The sequence below is a fragment of the Alternaria incomplexa genome (genome assembly GCF_024043165.1).
Source record: "Alternaria incomplexa strain BMP 0042 chromosome Unknown scaffold_15, whole genome shotgun sequence".
In the NCBI taxonomy this organism is placed as follows: domain Eukaryota; kingdom Fungi; phylum Ascomycota; class Dothideomycetes; order Pleosporales; family Pleosporaceae; genus Alternaria; species Alternaria incomplexa.
The window spans coordinates 204,977-221,927 of NW_026249864.1; the positions used below are offsets into that span (position 1 = coordinate 204,977).

Sequence of the window (16,951 nt, forward strand, 5' to 3'; positions counted from 1 at the left end):
TTGTTTGTTAGACACTAGGCATTTCATGTACACGACAATATCTACGGACCCTTTATACAGCGCTGTTTGGTTTACTCTGGCTCCAAGAGATACTCACACTTTAGTCCCGCTGGCTAACCTGCTGAACTCGATTTACGACTCTATCGAGCAGGCTGACCATCTCATCGCTCACGAATCTGGGGTCGTCTTGTTGGATAAAGTGGCCACAGCGGACAGCTGTGATGGGACCTATGGCTTTGCCTTCGTCCGTGATGCGACAGAGACCTTCGTTGTAGCGACGCCAAGCGGGGTTGGCATAAGTCATGGTCAGAATCTTGGGTGTCTGCATTGTACCCTCGTCTATTTGCCGGGTTAGTCTCTGTAGTCCAAGCGTCGACTTGGAAAGAGACAGGTACGTACACGACTGCTCGGCAAAAGTTTCCCAGTCATGACCTACGACTGTGAGGTACGGGCCTCTGCCCAAGTAGCCCTCGAGTTTTGGTGCATCTGCGTAGGGTAATAGTTGTGGCAGATTACGTCTGGATAACCCCTCTTGACTAGGGACGTCGGGATGGAACATTCTTCTATACTTTTCTCTGGTAGCTCGTACTTCGTCTTGTGTGACACCTTCGGGTAGTGTGTGCGAGTTGAAGTCTGGTGCATCGGGGTCCGGCCACAGGTCTTGGTAGTCCGAGTTGGCCATGATGCTGTCCAGGAACAACAGACCAGATACGGTTCCTGGATAGCATTGCGCAAAGAGTCTTGCAAGTGCGCAGCCGATGCTGTTGCATACAAAGATGAGACAGGGGTAGTGCGTAGGTTTGTTGACGTCAAGGTGTTCCCTCCAGATTTGTAGGGTAAATTGCTTCAGTGCTTTGACTGCAGATATCGCGTCGTGTCCGTGGGACGGGGGTGGTTGCTGGTCGTCGGGATCAGCATCTGAATCTCCTTGACCATATCTATCGTAGCTCAACAGAGCAGGATACGGTAGACGCCCCACTATTCTCTTTTCCAGAAAGCTGCGCATGGCAGGATCCCATGAGCTTCTTGGCATCATGAGCCCGTTGAGGAAAACGATGAGCGTTTGCGAGAAAGGGTTCGGATGGCCGCCGTGAGGTTTGGATGCAGGGTAGTACGTGTAGTGCAAACGTGCACCGGGCTTATTGTCCAGTGCCAGTGAGGAAACCTCAGCATCCGGAAATGGTGGAAGGTCATCTTCGGATGAGTTCATGCTACCGGGGAATGGAATCGCGTAGCTGCGATTGTTCATGGAGTCGTGTTCCCGAGCTGTGTTGATGGGGTCTGCTTGTGCCGAATTGGTACCTGGTGAATTAGCCTGGTCCATGGTAGCAGGCTTTTCCCTTGTTGCCGGCCCTCCTCTTTCTTTCCTGGTCAAGCCTGAGTACTTGAGTTGCGGAGAGATGTACGGGAATGCATCCATGGCCTGGCGCAGTGGGGGCGTAGCGATTACCAGCCATGCAAATTGAGAAGGGGCGATGTGCAACTGAAGCGGAAGACGCCGGAATGGGGTCTATCGGGCAGACAGAGACGGCTGGAAGATTCAGGAACGAGTAGGCAGCTGTTGTGTTCACGGAGGCTAATTCGAGAGTGCATTCAGCAACACATTACCCCTCTTCGCGTCCAAGGCGGGAGAGAAGAGCAGGATCTAGGTCTCGATCGGAGCCAGGGCCTATGCTGCCAATGAGCTCTCACGTGTAGGCGTGTTCCATGTCGCCAAGGGTAGCGATGTTCAAAAGGGTTACGAGGTCGACCAAAGTGGTGCGCGCGCGGTATCGGTCGAGACGATGATGTCGCGAGATGGCGCGAGATGGCGCGGGTCACGGGCACCCGCTCATGGCAGCCGAGCGCGAAGGCGGGTGGCTTGGAGATTCTGGCAGACTAAGAAACAAAGCGTGAAACCAGAAGCGAGCGCTGCAGGAGAAGGAACCTTGGAAAACACACGGCGCTGCAATGGGTGGGGGCGACGTATGCAGCCAGGAACCGGCGGCTATGACGTGGGCGGGTTCCCTTTCACCGTAGCCGCGTGCCGCGTCGCTGCATGTGCGCTGGCTGCGTCCCCTTGATATGAGCAACATCTCACCCACGCCGTTCCTGCCAGCCGCTTCCCATCGCCCAGTCTTACGCCCTCCACTCCGACGCATCCCGCTTTGGCTCGTCTCTTCACCACCCGACGCTGCCCACGAGCCCGCAGTGTGCAGTAGGTTGGTTTGCTGCCCCCAGAAGGCGCAGAAGTCGACTAACCGCCTTGGAGAGTTGATGCACCCTGACCATGTGAGAGATGGACTATACGAAGTGCATGCACGACATAGACTGACTCGGTATCTTCACCTTTGCAGGCCATACGCCGACGCTCACACCCAGACCGTTTGGGCTGGCCTTTGCAGGATGCATGTCCGCCCTGACATCCTCTTCACGGCACCCGACACTACCACTCCGCCCGCCGAGATGGTAACGGACAAGTTGCAGGGCCTCGACAACATGGTGACCGGCGCCCAGCTGGGCACCCTCGACTCCAATGGCGCCTCGTTGCAGAGCCTGCTCCAGAGGCGACACAGACGGCCGGGCATGCCCACGCGCATCTCTCTGCCCCCGGCTGATGTCGACGACCAAGTCCTCCCCTCTCCGCCTCCGACCCACGCTCTCCTCTCCCCGTTGCCCGAAGCCAACAAGCGCTTTGCCGGCCATACTCCGCTGATTCCACGCGCCCTTTCGCCAGTGCAAGACGAGCAGCCCGCTGTGCAAGAGCCGCCTGCCCAGGAAGAGCAAGCGGGCACACCGCCAGAAGACCAGCCCTTGATAGGCCCACTGATGCTGCCTACCAATCCCGTCGATGGTGCAAGCGACCACATAGCACTCGAAGTGCTGGACGATGTACTCGAAAAGGTTGCCAAGGACCAGGACAGGTTCAGCAAACTCAAGGGTGCCCCCGACCCTGCAGCTCCCCCCGCACCCGCCGAGAACGCCCAAGAGGACTTGCCATTGAGTCACAAGGCATCGGCCGCATCGCGCAATCCGTGCGCCACCAAACTTGTCGACGGCGTCAGGCTCAAAAGCCCCCCTTTGAACTTTGGAGCGCCCATTGGTCAAGTATAGTCTGCTTCCCAGTCGTAATCGCGAACCGTCTCGTCATCTCGCCAGAACAGCACGGCTCAGACCCCGGGAGACCTGCCCCCAGAATTCGCGTTTTCCTAGTGCATTTGCATGGCGTTTGACAGGGGATTGGATCGGAGCATGGGTGGCGTTTGGGTAAACGGAACACATCACAGCACTTGGGAGCGATACCCAGTGACATATACTTATACAAGGCACCAAGACATTCATCGCAGGCTATAGACTACCAGCCCAGCATCAAGAATAGAGGAACAGCTCCACAGTTTCTCTGGATAGCTAATCCTTTCCATGCTTGTCCTTATCACCCAAAACTCCTCTCGCCATCTCTAACTGCTCATCTGTTTGCACGACTAATGTCTTGTACTTTGCATCGCGAACACTGATATCTGTAACCACATGCTCGACCTGCTCCGCATTCTTCTCCTCATCGAGAGCGAAACCTAGGCACCTGACTCCATTCACTACGGCCTGCCTCAACTTCCCTCCCTTCTCACCAATACCCCCGGCAAAGACAAGCGCATCAACCTCACCATCCAATTTGGCAAAGTACGGTGCGACATAATTCAAAATGCGATCAACAAAGATGTCAAACGCAAGCTTGTCCTCTTTTCTCTCTGAAGAACTAATCTTCCCGAAATCCGTAGTACCAGTCAAACTCTTCCATCCGCTCTTTTTGTTCAGAATCTCTTCGGCTTGCGTAATGTGCAGTTTTTCGCTAGAACTGTGCGACGGTTTGCCAGCGCTATGCGTGTAGTGGAACATGAGAGAAGGGTCAATGGAGCCCGAGCGCGTAGCACCTGGTAAGCCAGCGAGGGGCGTCAGACCCATTGTCGTGTCGAGCGACTTTCCACCTTTGATGCAGCATGCCGAAGCGCCGGATCCGAGATGCAGGGCGATGATGTTGGTTTGTTCGAGCGGCTTGCTCAAGTGTGTTGCTACCGCCTTCGCGATGAAGGAGTAGCTTATGCCATGAAACCCGTACTTGCGCAGCTTGTTCTTGTGGGCAACGGTTTGGTCGATTGGGTAGGTGCATATGTAGTCTGGGAGCGTATTGTGGAAGGATGAGTCAAAGTAGGCAATGTTTTTCGCGTGAGGGAGGATGTCTGCCACGGCTCGGACGATGGTGAGAGCGGGTGCATTATGGAGAGGTGCTAGATCCGAGAGTTGTTCAATGTGGTGGTATGTTTCTTTGTCAATGACCTGGCTTCTGGGGTAGTCTCCGCCATGCACTACGCGATGGCATGTGAAATGTATGTCTTCTTTTCGGTTGAGCTCGGGAAGACCTTGGTCGTTGGTCAGGTGGTCCAATATGTAGCGGAATCCGTCTTCTTGTGAAGTGACATGCTCCAGTTCTTGACCATTAATCTTCTCATCTCCGCGCTCGTACTTTAGCTTCGAGGGCGGCGCGGTAAGTCCTTCGACGGTAGCTTCAGCGAGTTGTTTCGGTACCGAGGAGCCATCTTCTGGAGTCTTGTAGACGGATATCTTGACGCTAGAGGATCCTGCGTTGATCGAGAGAATAATCTCAGGCATTGTTGTGGTTGTGGACCGTGCAGATAATGGTCTCCAATATGGCAATGGTATTGTTGCTCTGACAATGCTAAAAGCGATCAGGAAGTTCGGTATTCTACCGGAGCTCGAGCGCAGCGGCTAGGTAGTTCTAATGTGGAGTAACAATGACGTCGTTGGCAAAAAGGAAAAGGACAGTCTAAGTAACAGCTTTCTTGAGCAAACCAGAAATCAGACACACTTTGGAGCACCTAAGGCATTACGCTATACACATGTATATCAGAACTCGATGTCGCGATTTGAATGAATTGGTGGAGCGTGATGTGGCTGAGGAGGCGATGCTAGCAGCGACTGCTTGTATGCAGGCGTCGGGCCAGTTGGCTCGCGACAGCCCCGCCATTGCCTCTCGCGCGACCAGCCCTCGGCCAGCTACACCGCCGCCTACACGCGCACCACACACCTTGCACCATGCAGTCGCTGCCAGACGCGCGATCGCAAAGCTTCGAGGAGCTCTATGGGCCCCCCGAGAATTTCCTGGAGATCGAGGTAGGCTTGCCAGAAGCTGCGATGCCCCGATGCTGTCCCGCCGCCCTGCTCACAATTGTCGCGTGCACAGGTCCGAAACCCCATGACACACGGTGAGTAGACGGCACATGTCGAGCGCGCGAGTGGGGGCTGATGCGCTGCCTAGGTGTCGGCCGTGGCATGTACACGACGTACGAAATCGTTATGCGCACCAACATCCCCGCCTTCAAGCTCAAGTCGTCGACGGTACGCCGTCGCTACAGCGAGTTTGAGGCTTTCCGCGACATCCTCGAACGCGAGTCGGCGCGCGTTACAATACCACCGCTGCCGGGCAAGGTGCTCACCAACCGCTTCTCGGACGATGTCATTGAGCACCGACGCGAAGGGCTCCAGCGCTTCCTCCAGATTGTCGTGGGCCATCCGTTGCTGCAGACGGGCAGCAAGGTGCTGGCTGCCTTTGTGCAGGGTCAGTAGCCATCCAGCGCTGCGACGGCAGTGACGACGACGACGACGACTAACATGCAGCAGATCCCAACTGGGACAGACACGCGTGGTAGACACGCCTGACCCGACTATTGCAGAGGGCGGCTACCAACACTTGATATCAGATTGCCGCATTTCCTGCGGTACGGAGCAACGGGCGTTCTTGTTGGGCTTTCACGTGGGGCTTTGTGTACCTTGTCACGAGTAGCAGCAGCGAGCCAATGTCTATAGTTCCATCATCATCCCATGCAATCCACGCAAACGTCCATGGCTGGGGACGAGCGCCGGCTACAGCGATTGCTATCAACTTGACATCAGCGGCGACCCTCCTCCGCGCAGCGCTAGCGATGCAACGAGCAAGGCGCGGGGGTTAGTAACAAGCAAAAGTTTTTGGCAGCCGAACCGTCTTAACCCTGCATGTTCCCGACCTCGTGGCTCCGTGCATCTTCTACCCATCTTTCTAGACTTCATCCTATCGCAGACAGTACTTGTAGTCATGGGCATCCCGTCACAACCAGCGTCCAACGCCATCATCTACCTTACCCTGGGCGCTTTCCTGTAAGCTCACACCAGCGACTCCGCGGGCGATCAGTGGGAACGAGGGCACTAACTGTGTGGGAATAGAGTGCTAGGATGTTACGTCGCATGGCGATTGCGACACCAGTCCAAGGCCGAATGGCTGTCTAGTAACCGCACACAAAAGGGTTAGAAAACCGTCGCATCGCACGCTTGCAGCGAGACTTTGGCGTTCCTGCCCTACAAACAAGAGCCACTGGCTGACTTTGCGGCCTAGGAGTCCCGCTCGCTTTCAACTTCATCGCTAGTGGTGAGTGCATTCGTGCACCCAGCGTGCTTCTTGCCACGTGAACAAGCAGCGGCAGTATCGGCTTTTCCATCGTTGCCACGACGTCCAGCATTCGACGTTGATGGCGAGATGCTTCAATTCAAAGCAATTTGCGTCTCCATGCTTGGCCAAAGCTGGATTAAAATCCTCTAGGTTCGTATTGAGATCTCTCACAGGAGCCACTTCCCCTTGCTACTGCAGCCTTGTAGAACTCGTTGCAGTTCCCCATCGCATGTGGGTACATGGGAGGTGGTCTTTTGTGCGGCTACACTGCGGGCGCCGAACCAGAGCTGGGCTCGAAACACGCCTGGCCGTCTGTCTTGTGCGTAGTTTTGAGCCTGGTGAAGGGGAAGCTGAGAAGTACCGTAAGAACTCGATCAAGATAATACTTGCGTGAGGAACGTGCTGCCGCTACTTTCCCCCTTTGCACCCCCCTCCCAATTCTCACTCGTGCAAACGGCTGACCTAGGTTTCTTCTTTAATCACAGCTCTCGGATCCGGTATCTTGTTCACGTACCCTCAGATCGCTACCATTGCTGGTGTACAGGGTCTCTTGGTTTACGCGCTATCATCGTCCCTGCCCTTGTTGATCTTTGGCGCGTTGGGTCCCATCATTAGACGGAAGTGTCCTGAAGGCTTCGTGCTGACGGAATGGACAAGGCAGCGCTACGGAGCTATCGGAGGACTCTTTCTGAGCGTCTGCACGCTCATCACTATGTTTTTGTACATGGTCGCTGAGCTCTCGGCCTTGCAGCAAATCGTCACTCTACTTACGGGCCTGAACGGTCTTCCGGTTGTCATTGTGGAGTGCGCTGTTACTACCATCTACACCTGTAAGATTTGTTGCAACTCTAACTACGAGCATCAACTAAAACTTTACTCCAGCGCTCGGGGGCTTCAAAGTCTCTTTCGTAACCGACAACATCCAGGGCGTTATGGTCATCGGCCTTATCATCATGGGCGTCATTGCTGTCGGCGTAGAAACAGACATCGACCGCTCCCTCATCGACCAATCCCGATACCTCGAATCCAGCCTCCTAGGCTGGCAACTTATCTACATCCTCCCTGTCGCCATTTTGTCAAACGACTTCTTCCTCTCAGGCTTCTGGATGCGTACTTTCGCCGCTCGCACGGACAGGGATCTCTGGATTGGTGTCTCACTCGCCAGTATGGGCGTACTGATTATCCTCACTCTGCTAGGTGTGGGAGGAATGCTTGCAGCATGGTCTGGTGCGTATACCATTGGCGACGAAGAAAACGGCTCTTTGGCCTTCTTCTTGTTGCTAGAACGGCTGCCTGCGTGGGTTGTCGGTGTTGTTCTCGTCATGACCATCTCGCTTTCCACTGCTGCATTTGACTCTTTCCAATCGGCCATGATCAGCACGGGAAGCAATGATTTCTTCCGCAACAAACTCAACATCTGGATCATCCGCGCGTGCGTTGTGGCGCTCATCTTCCCTGTTGTCGTCGTGGCTCTGCGCAGTCCCGATATCCTGCAAATTTTCCTAATCAGTGATCTTGTCAGTGCAGCGGTTGTACCTTGCCTCGTCATCGGGCTGAGCGACAAGTTTTACTTCTACCGGGGTTTCGACTTTGTTATTGGAGGCCTTGGGGGTATCTTCACCATCTTCTTGTTTGGGCTTGTCTACTACAATGGCGATGTCACTCTAGCCGGGAACTTGCTGTTGTTGGAAGGTGGATTGTACGCAAATGACTGGAGCGCTTTCGGTGAGTGCAAGCTATTCCGGCGCCCATGACGATTGCTAACAACGACGAGGTGCTTTCGTAGCAGCGCCTTTCGGAGGTCTTCTTTGGGCTTTTGCTGCTTGCGCTCTCCGCATCGGGTTCCTCTGGATCAAGGCCAAGTTTCAGGGTCGTCGCTTCGACGCGTTTGACCGACCTCTTCCACGAAACATCGATAGACCTGGTGCTTTCGACGAGCACGATGGTGAGGCTGTGATTGAGCATAGCAGCATCGAGAATGGCAGCAACGGGAAGTTCTTTTAAGACCGTGCAGATGTGGAGGGTAAAAGTGAGTAAGGGAGTGCATGTGCGAAGTCAGGATGACCAAACAGATGTAAATAATCGGTTTTTGCATTCTTGACATGTACCATACATAAGAGGGAATGAAAGAGGCAGCAAAGGGTGTTGGTCGAACCACGGAGAAGTTGGACATTCGAGCTCGTGGTAACAAGTACGGGGAAAGATTATGATCAAGTACGCAGTGGTGTATTTTAGGAATCTATACGGATGAGTCGGATCGTATTTTACTCTCACATGTAGTGGAGAATGCCTGTAAATACAGCGTGCTTGCTGCATACAAAAAGGAATGATGGCAGATATCTGTAACCGAGATGGAGGAGCTAAGACGCAGCTTCCAGAAGAGACACGGGTGGCGTCGCGTGGAGCTGAGGTGGGGGCGGGGCAGCTTGGCAGGGTCCATGACGGAGCTTCGCGCTGTTGGAAATATCTGACGTTCCAGGCACCAGACGTCTAGAAGAAACGTTTGTTACCACCCACCTGCACTTTGCACACTCTACCGAATCTTCCCAACAGGCGTTTCCTCCACACCACCATCATGCAGATGCCAGACATGCCCGTCAACGTCCCAATCGACGACCCCAACGCCGACACGGAATGGTGAGTCAAACCACCATTAGGTGATGGCGAAAGACACAGTACTGAAACTAGCGCGTCAGGAACGATATTCTCAGGAAACATGGCGTCATCCCCGAGAAGCCGCCATCGCCGACACCCATGATTCAGGAGGCGCTTGAGCAGGCTCGCGAACTCGCACACGAAAACCGTTTAGAGGGCAAAGACATGGACGAGCTGGCCGAGCTAGAGGATGAAGAAGACGACGACTTTCTCGACTCGTACCGTCAAAAGCGCATGGCCGAGCTTGCATCGATAAATACCGCCTCGGTGTACAACCAAGTCTATCATATCCAGAAACCCGACTACTCTTCCGACGTTACCGAAGAGAGCAAAAAGGCATATGTGCTGGTCTTGTTGACGAGTTCGACGGGCACAAACACCGAGTCAAGAGTCATGATTGGGCATTGGAGGGAGTTGGCAAAGAGATTTGGCGATGTCAAGTTTTGCCAGATGAGGGCGGATCTTTGCATCGAGGGGTACCCGGATAAGAACACGCCGACGGTGCTGATCTACAAGGACGGGGATATCAAGAGGCAGATTGTTACGCTGATGCAATTGAAGGGACCGAGGACAAGTGTACAGGGTGGGTCGCGTCCCTCAACTCCTGACGGCAGTCCTGCATTACGGTGTGCTAACTTGCTATGACAGATCTGGAAAGGCTTCTCGTTGATGTTGGCGCCGTCAAACTAGGAGACTCGCGCCTCCAAAAGAAGAGAGACGACGAGGACGCCAACCCTAGCAGGATAAGACAAGGCAACACCGCAGGAGACGATGACGATAGCGACTGGGACTGAAGGCGTACTGATAGGGTAATGTGACGGCTTATTGCCTGGTAGGGTTGTTGACGTCCACGACGTCGACCTCAAAGCTGTCTCCCGGAGACTTGCTTTGTACGCGCCGTATGAGGAACGTCTGGCATTGAGACATGTGTTGGCTTTCCAGGCAGTAGTTGACGATGGCGGATGCTCGCTTCGCATGGACGTATCAGATACTGTGGCGCCTCGATCGGTGTTGAGTAGATACATTCTGGTCGTGGACTGACCCCTTACTGGTAGACTTGTTCTACGCTGCTGGTTTGAGGTACGAGCGTTGAAGATGGGGAGTCATGTTCTCCGGACACGGGAGTGTTGGTGGTGAACAAGTCAAGATGAAGAAATTTGGATTTCTGAGAGTCGACTTGCTACGTGGCAGGCTGTGGCATGGGCAAACAAGCACATGGCGTAATAAAATTCTCGCCTTATCTAAAAAAAAAGTGTTCTCTCATCGCCATCTGTCCAACACTGGAGCGCCCGTCTTGTGGGAAAGCTCGTGCAGCCACCGGACGCCGAGCGCCCAAGGCCCAAAACGCAAAGCCAGCGTCGCAGCGCAAAAGAATAGTAAAAGACGCAAGGAGTATGGAGGCAGCAATCATATGAGCTCATCGCCGCCGCAACGGCGCGACTCGTCGACTGCTCGCCAGATGGTGCTCTCTTCAAAGACGGGGCCGTGGCCGTCACACTTGGCGGAGCCTTTCAGGCGCTCGCACACGTCGGCCACGTCAACCAGACCCTGCTTGACGAGCGGATGTTGCTGGATGAGGTCCCAGGCCTGGGCAGCGGGGACCTCTTTCGCCCCGGCGCGGGTGCGTGGATGCTCCTTCGCGGCCGTGTTCACGACGGTGGCGTTGGTCAGGGACTCGACACGGTAGCCTGTGGCTGTTTCTTCGTCGTCGTCGTCGTCGTGGCCATGGTCGTGGACGGGCAGATAGGCGCCCGGCGAGGGGTACGTGGCGGAGAGGGGGCGCGAGGCCGAGGGGGAGCGCCGGGTGGTGGCGCGCAGGATGTCGTTTTCGGTGCGGGCGCGGTCGAGGGCGGCCTTGAGGCGGTCGTTGTCGGACTGCAGCGAGTGGGTGCTGGACTCGAGGGCCGAGAGCTTCGTCTCGAGCTCCTTGACGTGGCGCTCCTTGCGCTCGCGGAAGGCGCGCTGGCTGGAGAGGCATGAGCACGGAGGCGCTGGATGGGGGACGGGGGCGGGACACGTACGCTGCCCTGTTCTGTGCCTTGCGCCTGCTCTGCGCCGGCGTCAGGCTGTCCTTCTCCTCGCTGCTGCTGCGCGCCTGCTGTGGCTGGCCGTCGTCGAGGTCCGCGCCGAGCCCCGAGTCTACGCTGCCGACGGCCATGGGCGTATACACTCCGTCGTCTGTCGCGCCAAAGTACGCGTGGGCCATGGCTGCTCGATGTTGCTGCGTGCAGCGTCTGCTAAGTACTGCCTCGACGCACCGACGGGCCAGCCGCCTGCAATCTCACACACGCAGCCCCTCGGCACTGTCAGCACCAGCCTCCGTCGCTCGCCGCAGCACCCATCGTCCTCGACGCCTTCACCTCCGACAGCAGCCCGTACGCCCGCGTTTACACGTCGGGATTGGGCGCCGCCAAGGCTTTCCGAGCTGCCGGGGGGTCACGCCAAGCCAGCGAGAATTTGCATCTAATCTTATCAATCAGCTGTCCCGAGCCGCACTATGCTCCATCCAGCACCGAGAAGCTGTCCGTTTGCTTGTACAGTAGTAACGCGTTCCGCACTGGGAAATCACATGAAATATGCAGCCCGCATTCTTTTCACCTGCCGCCCGGCGCTGGTAAATAACCATTGTTGCACATCATCTCCTCGCAACACTTGTGCCGACCAATCCACCAACCACCATGTCGCATCACCACAACTTGGACGTTGGCAAAACTGCGCTATTCAACACAACCGCAACCGGCGCCGATCTAGCCTCCCCCACCGCATTACCAGGCGCAAAGTCTCCGGGTGTCGCACGCATCGAAGCCCTCAACGCGCACACGTCCTTCATCAACCGCTGCTGCATCTTCTTCGGCATCTTCCTCATTGCGTATGCGTATGGTTTGGATGGGACGCTCCGATACACCTACCAACCATATGCCACTGCGGGATTCCAACAGCATTCCACCTTGGCTACCATTAGTATGTCTGGTGAAATCTGTAGTCATTCCGAGTCACCAACGCTAACATTGACCAAGATGTCTTGAGGAGCGTCATCGCCGCTGCTGCGCAGGTAAGTCTTAGAGTCTGCTACCACGTATAAACCCATGCTCACTGTGTGCTCAACAGCCTACTGCGGCTAAGATTGGTAAGTTGAGTCTTCACACCGATGAAGATATGAGAAACTAACTCGATGGTCACAGCCGATGTCTTTGGCCGCATAGAAGTCGTCATACTCTCCATGCTCTTTTACATCATCGGTATGCACACACCAAACTGGGAGCTTAGCGTTGTGCTCTGGCAGTCGTACTAACACGACCAAAGGTACCGTCATTGAATCCGTCAGTTCAAATGTCGAGTCCTTCGCCGCAGGCGCAGTCTTTTACCAAGTGCGTGCTGCAACAACACCAAACGGACAAGACCAATACTAACGGGTATCCTACAGATTGGCTATACGACCATCATCGTGCTCATCGAAATCATCATAGCCGACATCACGTCCCTTCGATCTCGACTCTTCTTCTCATACATACCTGCCGTTCCATTTCTGGTAAGCAATATAACCGTACGCTCCGGTTTAGCTTGTTTCTGATGTTCGGTAGATCAATACTTGGGTCAGCGGCGATGTAAGTCAAGCTGTGCTTAGTCAGACCACTTGGCGATGGGGGGTAGGCATGTGGTGCATCATATACACAGTGTGTTGCATCCCTCTAGTCGCTTCGCTCATGTGGTCCAGCCGACAAGCTAAAAGGGCCGGCGCATTCGATGCATACCAAACACCATACGAAGTTCATGGCGGTACCAGGAATTTGCTAGTCACTCTCTTTTGGCAAATGGACGTCCCCGGCGTCGTGCTGCTTATTGCGGTATTCGGCTGCATTCTGACTGTAAGTCGGCATGTGTTTGCACCAGACGAGATTCCGATTTGCTGACCAACCACGAGCCTCTCACCATCGCAGGTGGCGCGCAATCGCAATGGGGGACTGCCAAAGTCATTGCTCCTCTTATCATCGGCTTCATGTGCCTCCCCGCCTTTGTCCTCTGGGAACGCAGAGCACCTCATCCAATGCTCCCGTTCCATCTACTGAAGGATCGTGCGGTTTGGGGTGCTTTAGGTATTGCTTGCACTTTGAACTTTGCATGGACCATGCAAGGCGACTTCCTGTACACTGTACTAGTCGTCGCATTTGATGAATCAGTAAAGAGCGCAACTCGCATCAGCTCTTTGTACAGTTTCTCCTCGGTAATCACCGGATTGATCCTTGGTGGTGTTGTATTCAAGGTCCGCCGCTTGAAACCTTTCATCGTCGCCGGAACTTGTCTTTTCGTGGTAGCTTTTGGTCTTCTAATTTACTACCGTGGCGGCTCTGGCGATTCGTTGCATTCCGGCATCATCGGAGCGCAGATATGCTTGGGCATTGCAGGAGGCATGTTTCCATATCCTGCACAAGCCAGTATCCAAGCTGCTACAAAACACGAGCGTAAGTTTCTTCCATGGCAACTCACGCTAGTTGAAGCGACAATACTAACTACCCAAAACAGACGTCGCAATCGTAACGGGCATTTATCTCGCTACCTACAACATTGGCAGCGCGCTTGGTAATACAGTCTCAGGTGCTATGTGGCAGCAGATCATCCCAAATGAGTTGGCCCGTCGCATTGGCGATCCCTCGCTCGCAGCCGTCGCGTATGGTGATCCGTTTGCATTTGCAACTCTATACCCAGTGCAAACCCCAGAGCGTATCGCTGTGATACAGGCATACAGACACGTGCAAAAATTACTCTGCATCACGGGTATATGTCTTGCAGTACTTCTTGTCGCTTTCTCGCTGGTCATCCGGAACCCGGAGTTGGGCAAGGACCAGAGCCTGAAGCATGCTGAGGAGGATGCAGAAGTCAATTGCTCGGATAGTAGGTCCTAGTGTTGAAGTTTAGCACATGTTACACGCTAGAGTCAGTACCGACTGATCTTGTTGCATATACGAGGGTCCAGGTGGTGGTGGAGCGGACTGACATCATCGTCGTCTACGGATACTACCGAGCTGTTGAGCTTCTACTATAAAACAACAAAGAGACAGATGATTTGGAATTACCTCTAGCCCATCGGTGAATCTACATCGTTTACTCGTATGCCACAATGTTACTGCGAATATACAGGTCCGAGGTCACTCGCGAAGAGACTTTAGCCTTGAGCGCGAAGCCTAGAAGACAGAAAGCTACTTGTGAGATGAAAGGCGACCAAGAGCCTGATGCAGCCCAACCAAACTCGATCTCGAGTCCCCGACACATAGCAGCCCGCCTCTCGATCACATCCACGACAAACCGCCGCCCCCTGTTAACGACATGTGTATGGTGCCCGGCGAACATGAGACATCAAAAATCACTGCAGAAACGAGTTTGCGAGGCGCACCATGATCGATGTCGCTTTGGCTGTGGTCGGAGCGACGATGAACGCCCATGCCTTTGTGCGCACACTTGGGACGATCCGAGCGACCAAGATCCCTCACGTGCATTCCGACGCCGGGTTGACCTTAAGGAATCCAAGATAGCTTGGTAGCACAAGCTTCATTGCGACTCAGTTCTAACCCGCCGAAGATCGTGGGGCTCCTGCGGGCTGCTGGGCCGTGCGTATCACGCAGGCTGCAAGAGTGCTGTCCCGGCCAATGAATCCTCCCTACGGCGTCTACCATGTTGCAACGCCTGTATTGTCAACAGCCTGGTCGAGAAAAATGCGCAAAGCAGCCAGAAACTTTGATCGCGGGGTCTTGCAAATATCTGCTTGGGGATGGACGCGTACCTAGACAACGACTTCTTCGGGACCTCGGGAGCCTCCGACTTCGGCAGTGCGCTTCGCAGAGTGCGGCTGCATCTTTGGTTTGTGCGAAAAGCTCAGGAGCATTTGGATGAACAGCACGTCCTCACAATATGCATTCGCTTCTTCTACGGCAAGGATTTGTCATCGCTGCCTCAGTTGTTGAATCATGCCACTCCGCTACCAGGTTGTTCGGGCGTTCGGTCTAAAAAGAAAAACCGAAGTCTCTCGTATCCCGGGCATCAGTTTCGCCGCCGCGTGTATGAGGGCCTTCCAGATACCGCCACGAACCTAGTAACGCAAGGTCGATAAGCATTGGTGTCGTATCCACGGTTGTGCTAATTGCGACGGCAGCACATCGCGCCATCACGGCGCCACGAAAAGCATGCATGACATCGCTCAGGCCGAAAACGACATGCGCATGTCGGATCTTCAACCGAATGTATGCTACCAGCAAGTGACAACTCTGCTGCTAGGTTGAATCCTTACGGTTTACCTTCTACCTTCAGAATCCGTTATCTGTTGACCCAATACCGGAGCACAAGCAGAGAACAGATCGTCCAAAAGCGTCAGTCGCCTGGCTCGACCCAGCTGCTTTGAGTTGGCTGGAGACATGGCATAACGCATCTTATGTGCAAGCAGGTATGATCCGAACTATGCGTGAATTGTGTGGTAAGATATGCTAGACGAGACAGCCAAAGCTCCCAAGATACCTCGACATGCGCGTCACCTGTAGCTTTGCTCTCATACCCATCTTCCACCCCTAGTCTCTGGCTATGGCTTCCGGTCTGCCTCTCGAGCCTTGACTATGAGTGGCGGCTTCAGCCAGAAAGAGTATGTTTGTTGATCCATCCAGTCATCACAGCTTTCGTTGAGCTCGAAGTCGAAGTCCCACAACAAGTGGCCCAAGGCAAGCCTCAACTCATAGTGTGCCAGACTGTAGGCGGAATTAGGCCTCTGCATAAGGGTGACCAGGGTAGTGGACTTACTTTCTTCCAAGGCAGGCGCGTGGACCGACTGAGAAAGGGTTGAACGCGTTCTTGTCGTCCTTCTCAAACTCCACGGAGCCTTCAGGCAACCATCTCTCTGGAGCGAAATCGTCTGGTCGGACGAAGTTTCTCGAGGAGTGAAACATCGGATAGTGGAGTATAAACACCGTGGCGCCCTTCGGAACATACTTGCCACAAATCTGCATACCGGCTGCTGGTACCAACCTCGCCAACGTCTCCGGAGCGCCAGGGTAGACTCGCATGGCTTCGTCTAGAACTGCGCTCATGTACGCTAACCTCGGCAGTGCCTCTATTGTCATCGCGTCTTTCGACTTGAAACTGTCATAGATCTCTTGCTTCAATCTCATCATGCAGTGGGGATTCTTCAAAAGTAAATATAGCGTTCCCGAAAGCACTGTTGCCGTAGTTTCTGACCCTACCACCATGAAGAGAGCGGCATTGCCGACCATTTGATCCAGAGAGAGGCTCGCTTTCTTTCCGCCGGGTCCACCGGTGATCAGACCCCAGAGATCTGGACGATCGGTCTTTCTTTCCAATCTTTCCTTCACACGATCTTCGGCGAACTTCATGTGCGCATCTCGCTTTGCTTTCATCGACTTCGGGACCAAGAGCGGCAGGATCTTTGACGCAAAAGGAACGTGGTAAAATACCACGATGCGGATGGTGACTACTTTGATCGTTGCGACTATCACACGAACCCAGCTGTTGTATTCTGATCGCTCCAATAGACCAAGAGAGGTGCCGAAAGCTAGATCACCCATAACGTCGAAGGCTAGGAAGTTGAACATGTCTACCATGTTTGTCTCAAGTCTCTGATCAGCGCGCGACTGGACGGCTGCTGTCAATCTGTTGACGTGCTTGAGCAACAGGGGCTCCTGCTCCTTCAGTGCCCGGGTGGAAAACCCTTGATTGAAGAGTTGGCGTTGTTCTCGATGCTTCTCGTCATCCAGCACGTCGATGATGCCCGGCTCTCCCGACATAGGCGGAGGGTTAGCAAGAGGGTTTTTTGGCAGCGGCTTG

The 16,951-nt window shown here is 54.4% G+C and overlaps 9 protein-coding genes across 9 annotated transcripts; 5 read left to right on the top strand and 4 right to left on the bottom strand.

The window, feature by feature from the left end:
• Positions 1–100: 100 nt before the first annotated feature.
• J4E90_009135 (uncharacterized protein) lies at positions 101–1,420 on the bottom strand (the record flags this gene model as incomplete). The annotated part of the gene is made up of 2 exons (XM_051438656.1): positions 101–339; positions 400–1,420. 2 exons carry the CDS (start codon positions 1,418–1,420, stop codon positions 101–103), a joined length of 1,260 nt encoding a protein of 419 aa, XP_051287319.1.
• A 965-nt stretch (positions 1,421–2,385) lies between these two features.
• Positions 2,386–3,093, top strand: J4E90_009136 (uncharacterized protein; the record flags this gene model as incomplete). Its single annotated transcript, XM_051438657.1, has 1 exon — positions 2,386–3,093. The coding sequence occupies one exon, from the start codon at positions 2,386–2,388 to the stop codon at positions 3,091–3,093; it is 708 nt and encodes a 235-aa protein (XP_051287320.1).
• Positions 3,094–3,387: 294 nt separating this feature from the next.
• Positions 3,388–4,644, bottom strand: J4E90_009137 (uncharacterized protein; the record flags this gene model as incomplete). The annotated part of the gene is made up of 1 exon (XM_051438658.1): positions 3,388–4,644. The coding sequence occupies one exon, from the start codon at positions 4,642–4,644 to the stop codon at positions 3,388–3,390; it is 1,257 nt and encodes a 418-aa protein (XP_051287321.1).
• Positions 4,645–5,088: 444 nt separating this feature from the next.
• On the top strand, positions 5,089–5,702 carry SNX3 (Sorting nexin-3; the record flags this gene model as incomplete). The annotated part of the gene is made up of 4 exons (XM_051438659.1): positions 5,089–5,166; positions 5,237–5,258; positions 5,312–5,611; positions 5,674–5,702. 4 exons carry the CDS (start codon positions 5,089–5,091, stop codon positions 5,700–5,702), a joined length of 429 nt encoding a protein of 142 aa, XP_051287322.1.
• A 1,705-nt stretch (positions 5,703–7,407) lies between these two features.
• Positions 7,408–8,479, top strand: J4E90_009139 (uncharacterized protein; the record flags this gene model as incomplete). The annotated part of the gene is made up of 2 exons (XM_051438660.1): positions 7,408–8,200; positions 8,250–8,479. The coding sequence occupies 2 exons, from the start codon at positions 7,408–7,410 to the stop codon at positions 8,477–8,479; spliced, it is 1,023 nt and encodes a 340-aa protein (XP_051287323.1).
• A 571-nt stretch (positions 8,480–9,050) lies between these two features.
• Positions 9,051–9,924, top strand: J4E90_009140 (uncharacterized protein; the record flags this gene model as incomplete). Its single annotated transcript, XM_051438661.1, has 3 exons — positions 9,051–9,112; positions 9,172–9,713; positions 9,779–9,924. 3 exons carry the CDS (start codon positions 9,051–9,053, stop codon positions 9,922–9,924), a joined length of 750 nt encoding a protein of 249 aa, XP_051287324.1.
• Positions 9,925–10,537: 613 nt separating this feature from the next.
• On the bottom strand, positions 10,538–11,336 carry J4E90_009141 (uncharacterized protein; the record flags this gene model as incomplete). The annotated part of the gene is made up of 2 exons (XM_051438662.1): positions 10,538–11,096; positions 11,152–11,336. The coding sequence occupies 2 exons, from the start codon at positions 11,334–11,336 to the stop codon at positions 10,538–10,540; spliced, it is 744 nt and encodes a 247-aa protein (XP_051287325.1).
• Positions 11,337–11,808: 472 nt separating this feature from the next.
• SIT1 (ferrioxamine B transporter) lies at positions 11,809–14,031 on the top strand (the record flags this gene model as incomplete). The annotated part of the gene is made up of 3 exons (XM_051438663.1): positions 11,809–12,010; positions 13,069–13,590; positions 13,652–14,031. The coding sequence occupies 3 exons, from the start codon at positions 11,809–11,811 to the stop codon at positions 14,029–14,031; spliced, it is 1,104 nt and encodes a 367-aa protein (XP_051287326.1).
• Positions 14,032–15,695: 1,664 nt separating this feature from the next.
• Positions 15,696–16,911, bottom strand: J4E90_009143 (uncharacterized protein; the record flags this gene model as incomplete). The annotated part of the gene is made up of 2 exons (XM_051438664.1): positions 15,696–15,858; positions 15,911–16,911. The coding sequence occupies 2 exons, from the start codon at positions 16,909–16,911 to the stop codon at positions 15,696–15,698; spliced, it is 1,164 nt and encodes a 387-aa protein (XP_051287327.1).
• Positions 16,912–16,951: the final 40 nt, after the last annotated feature.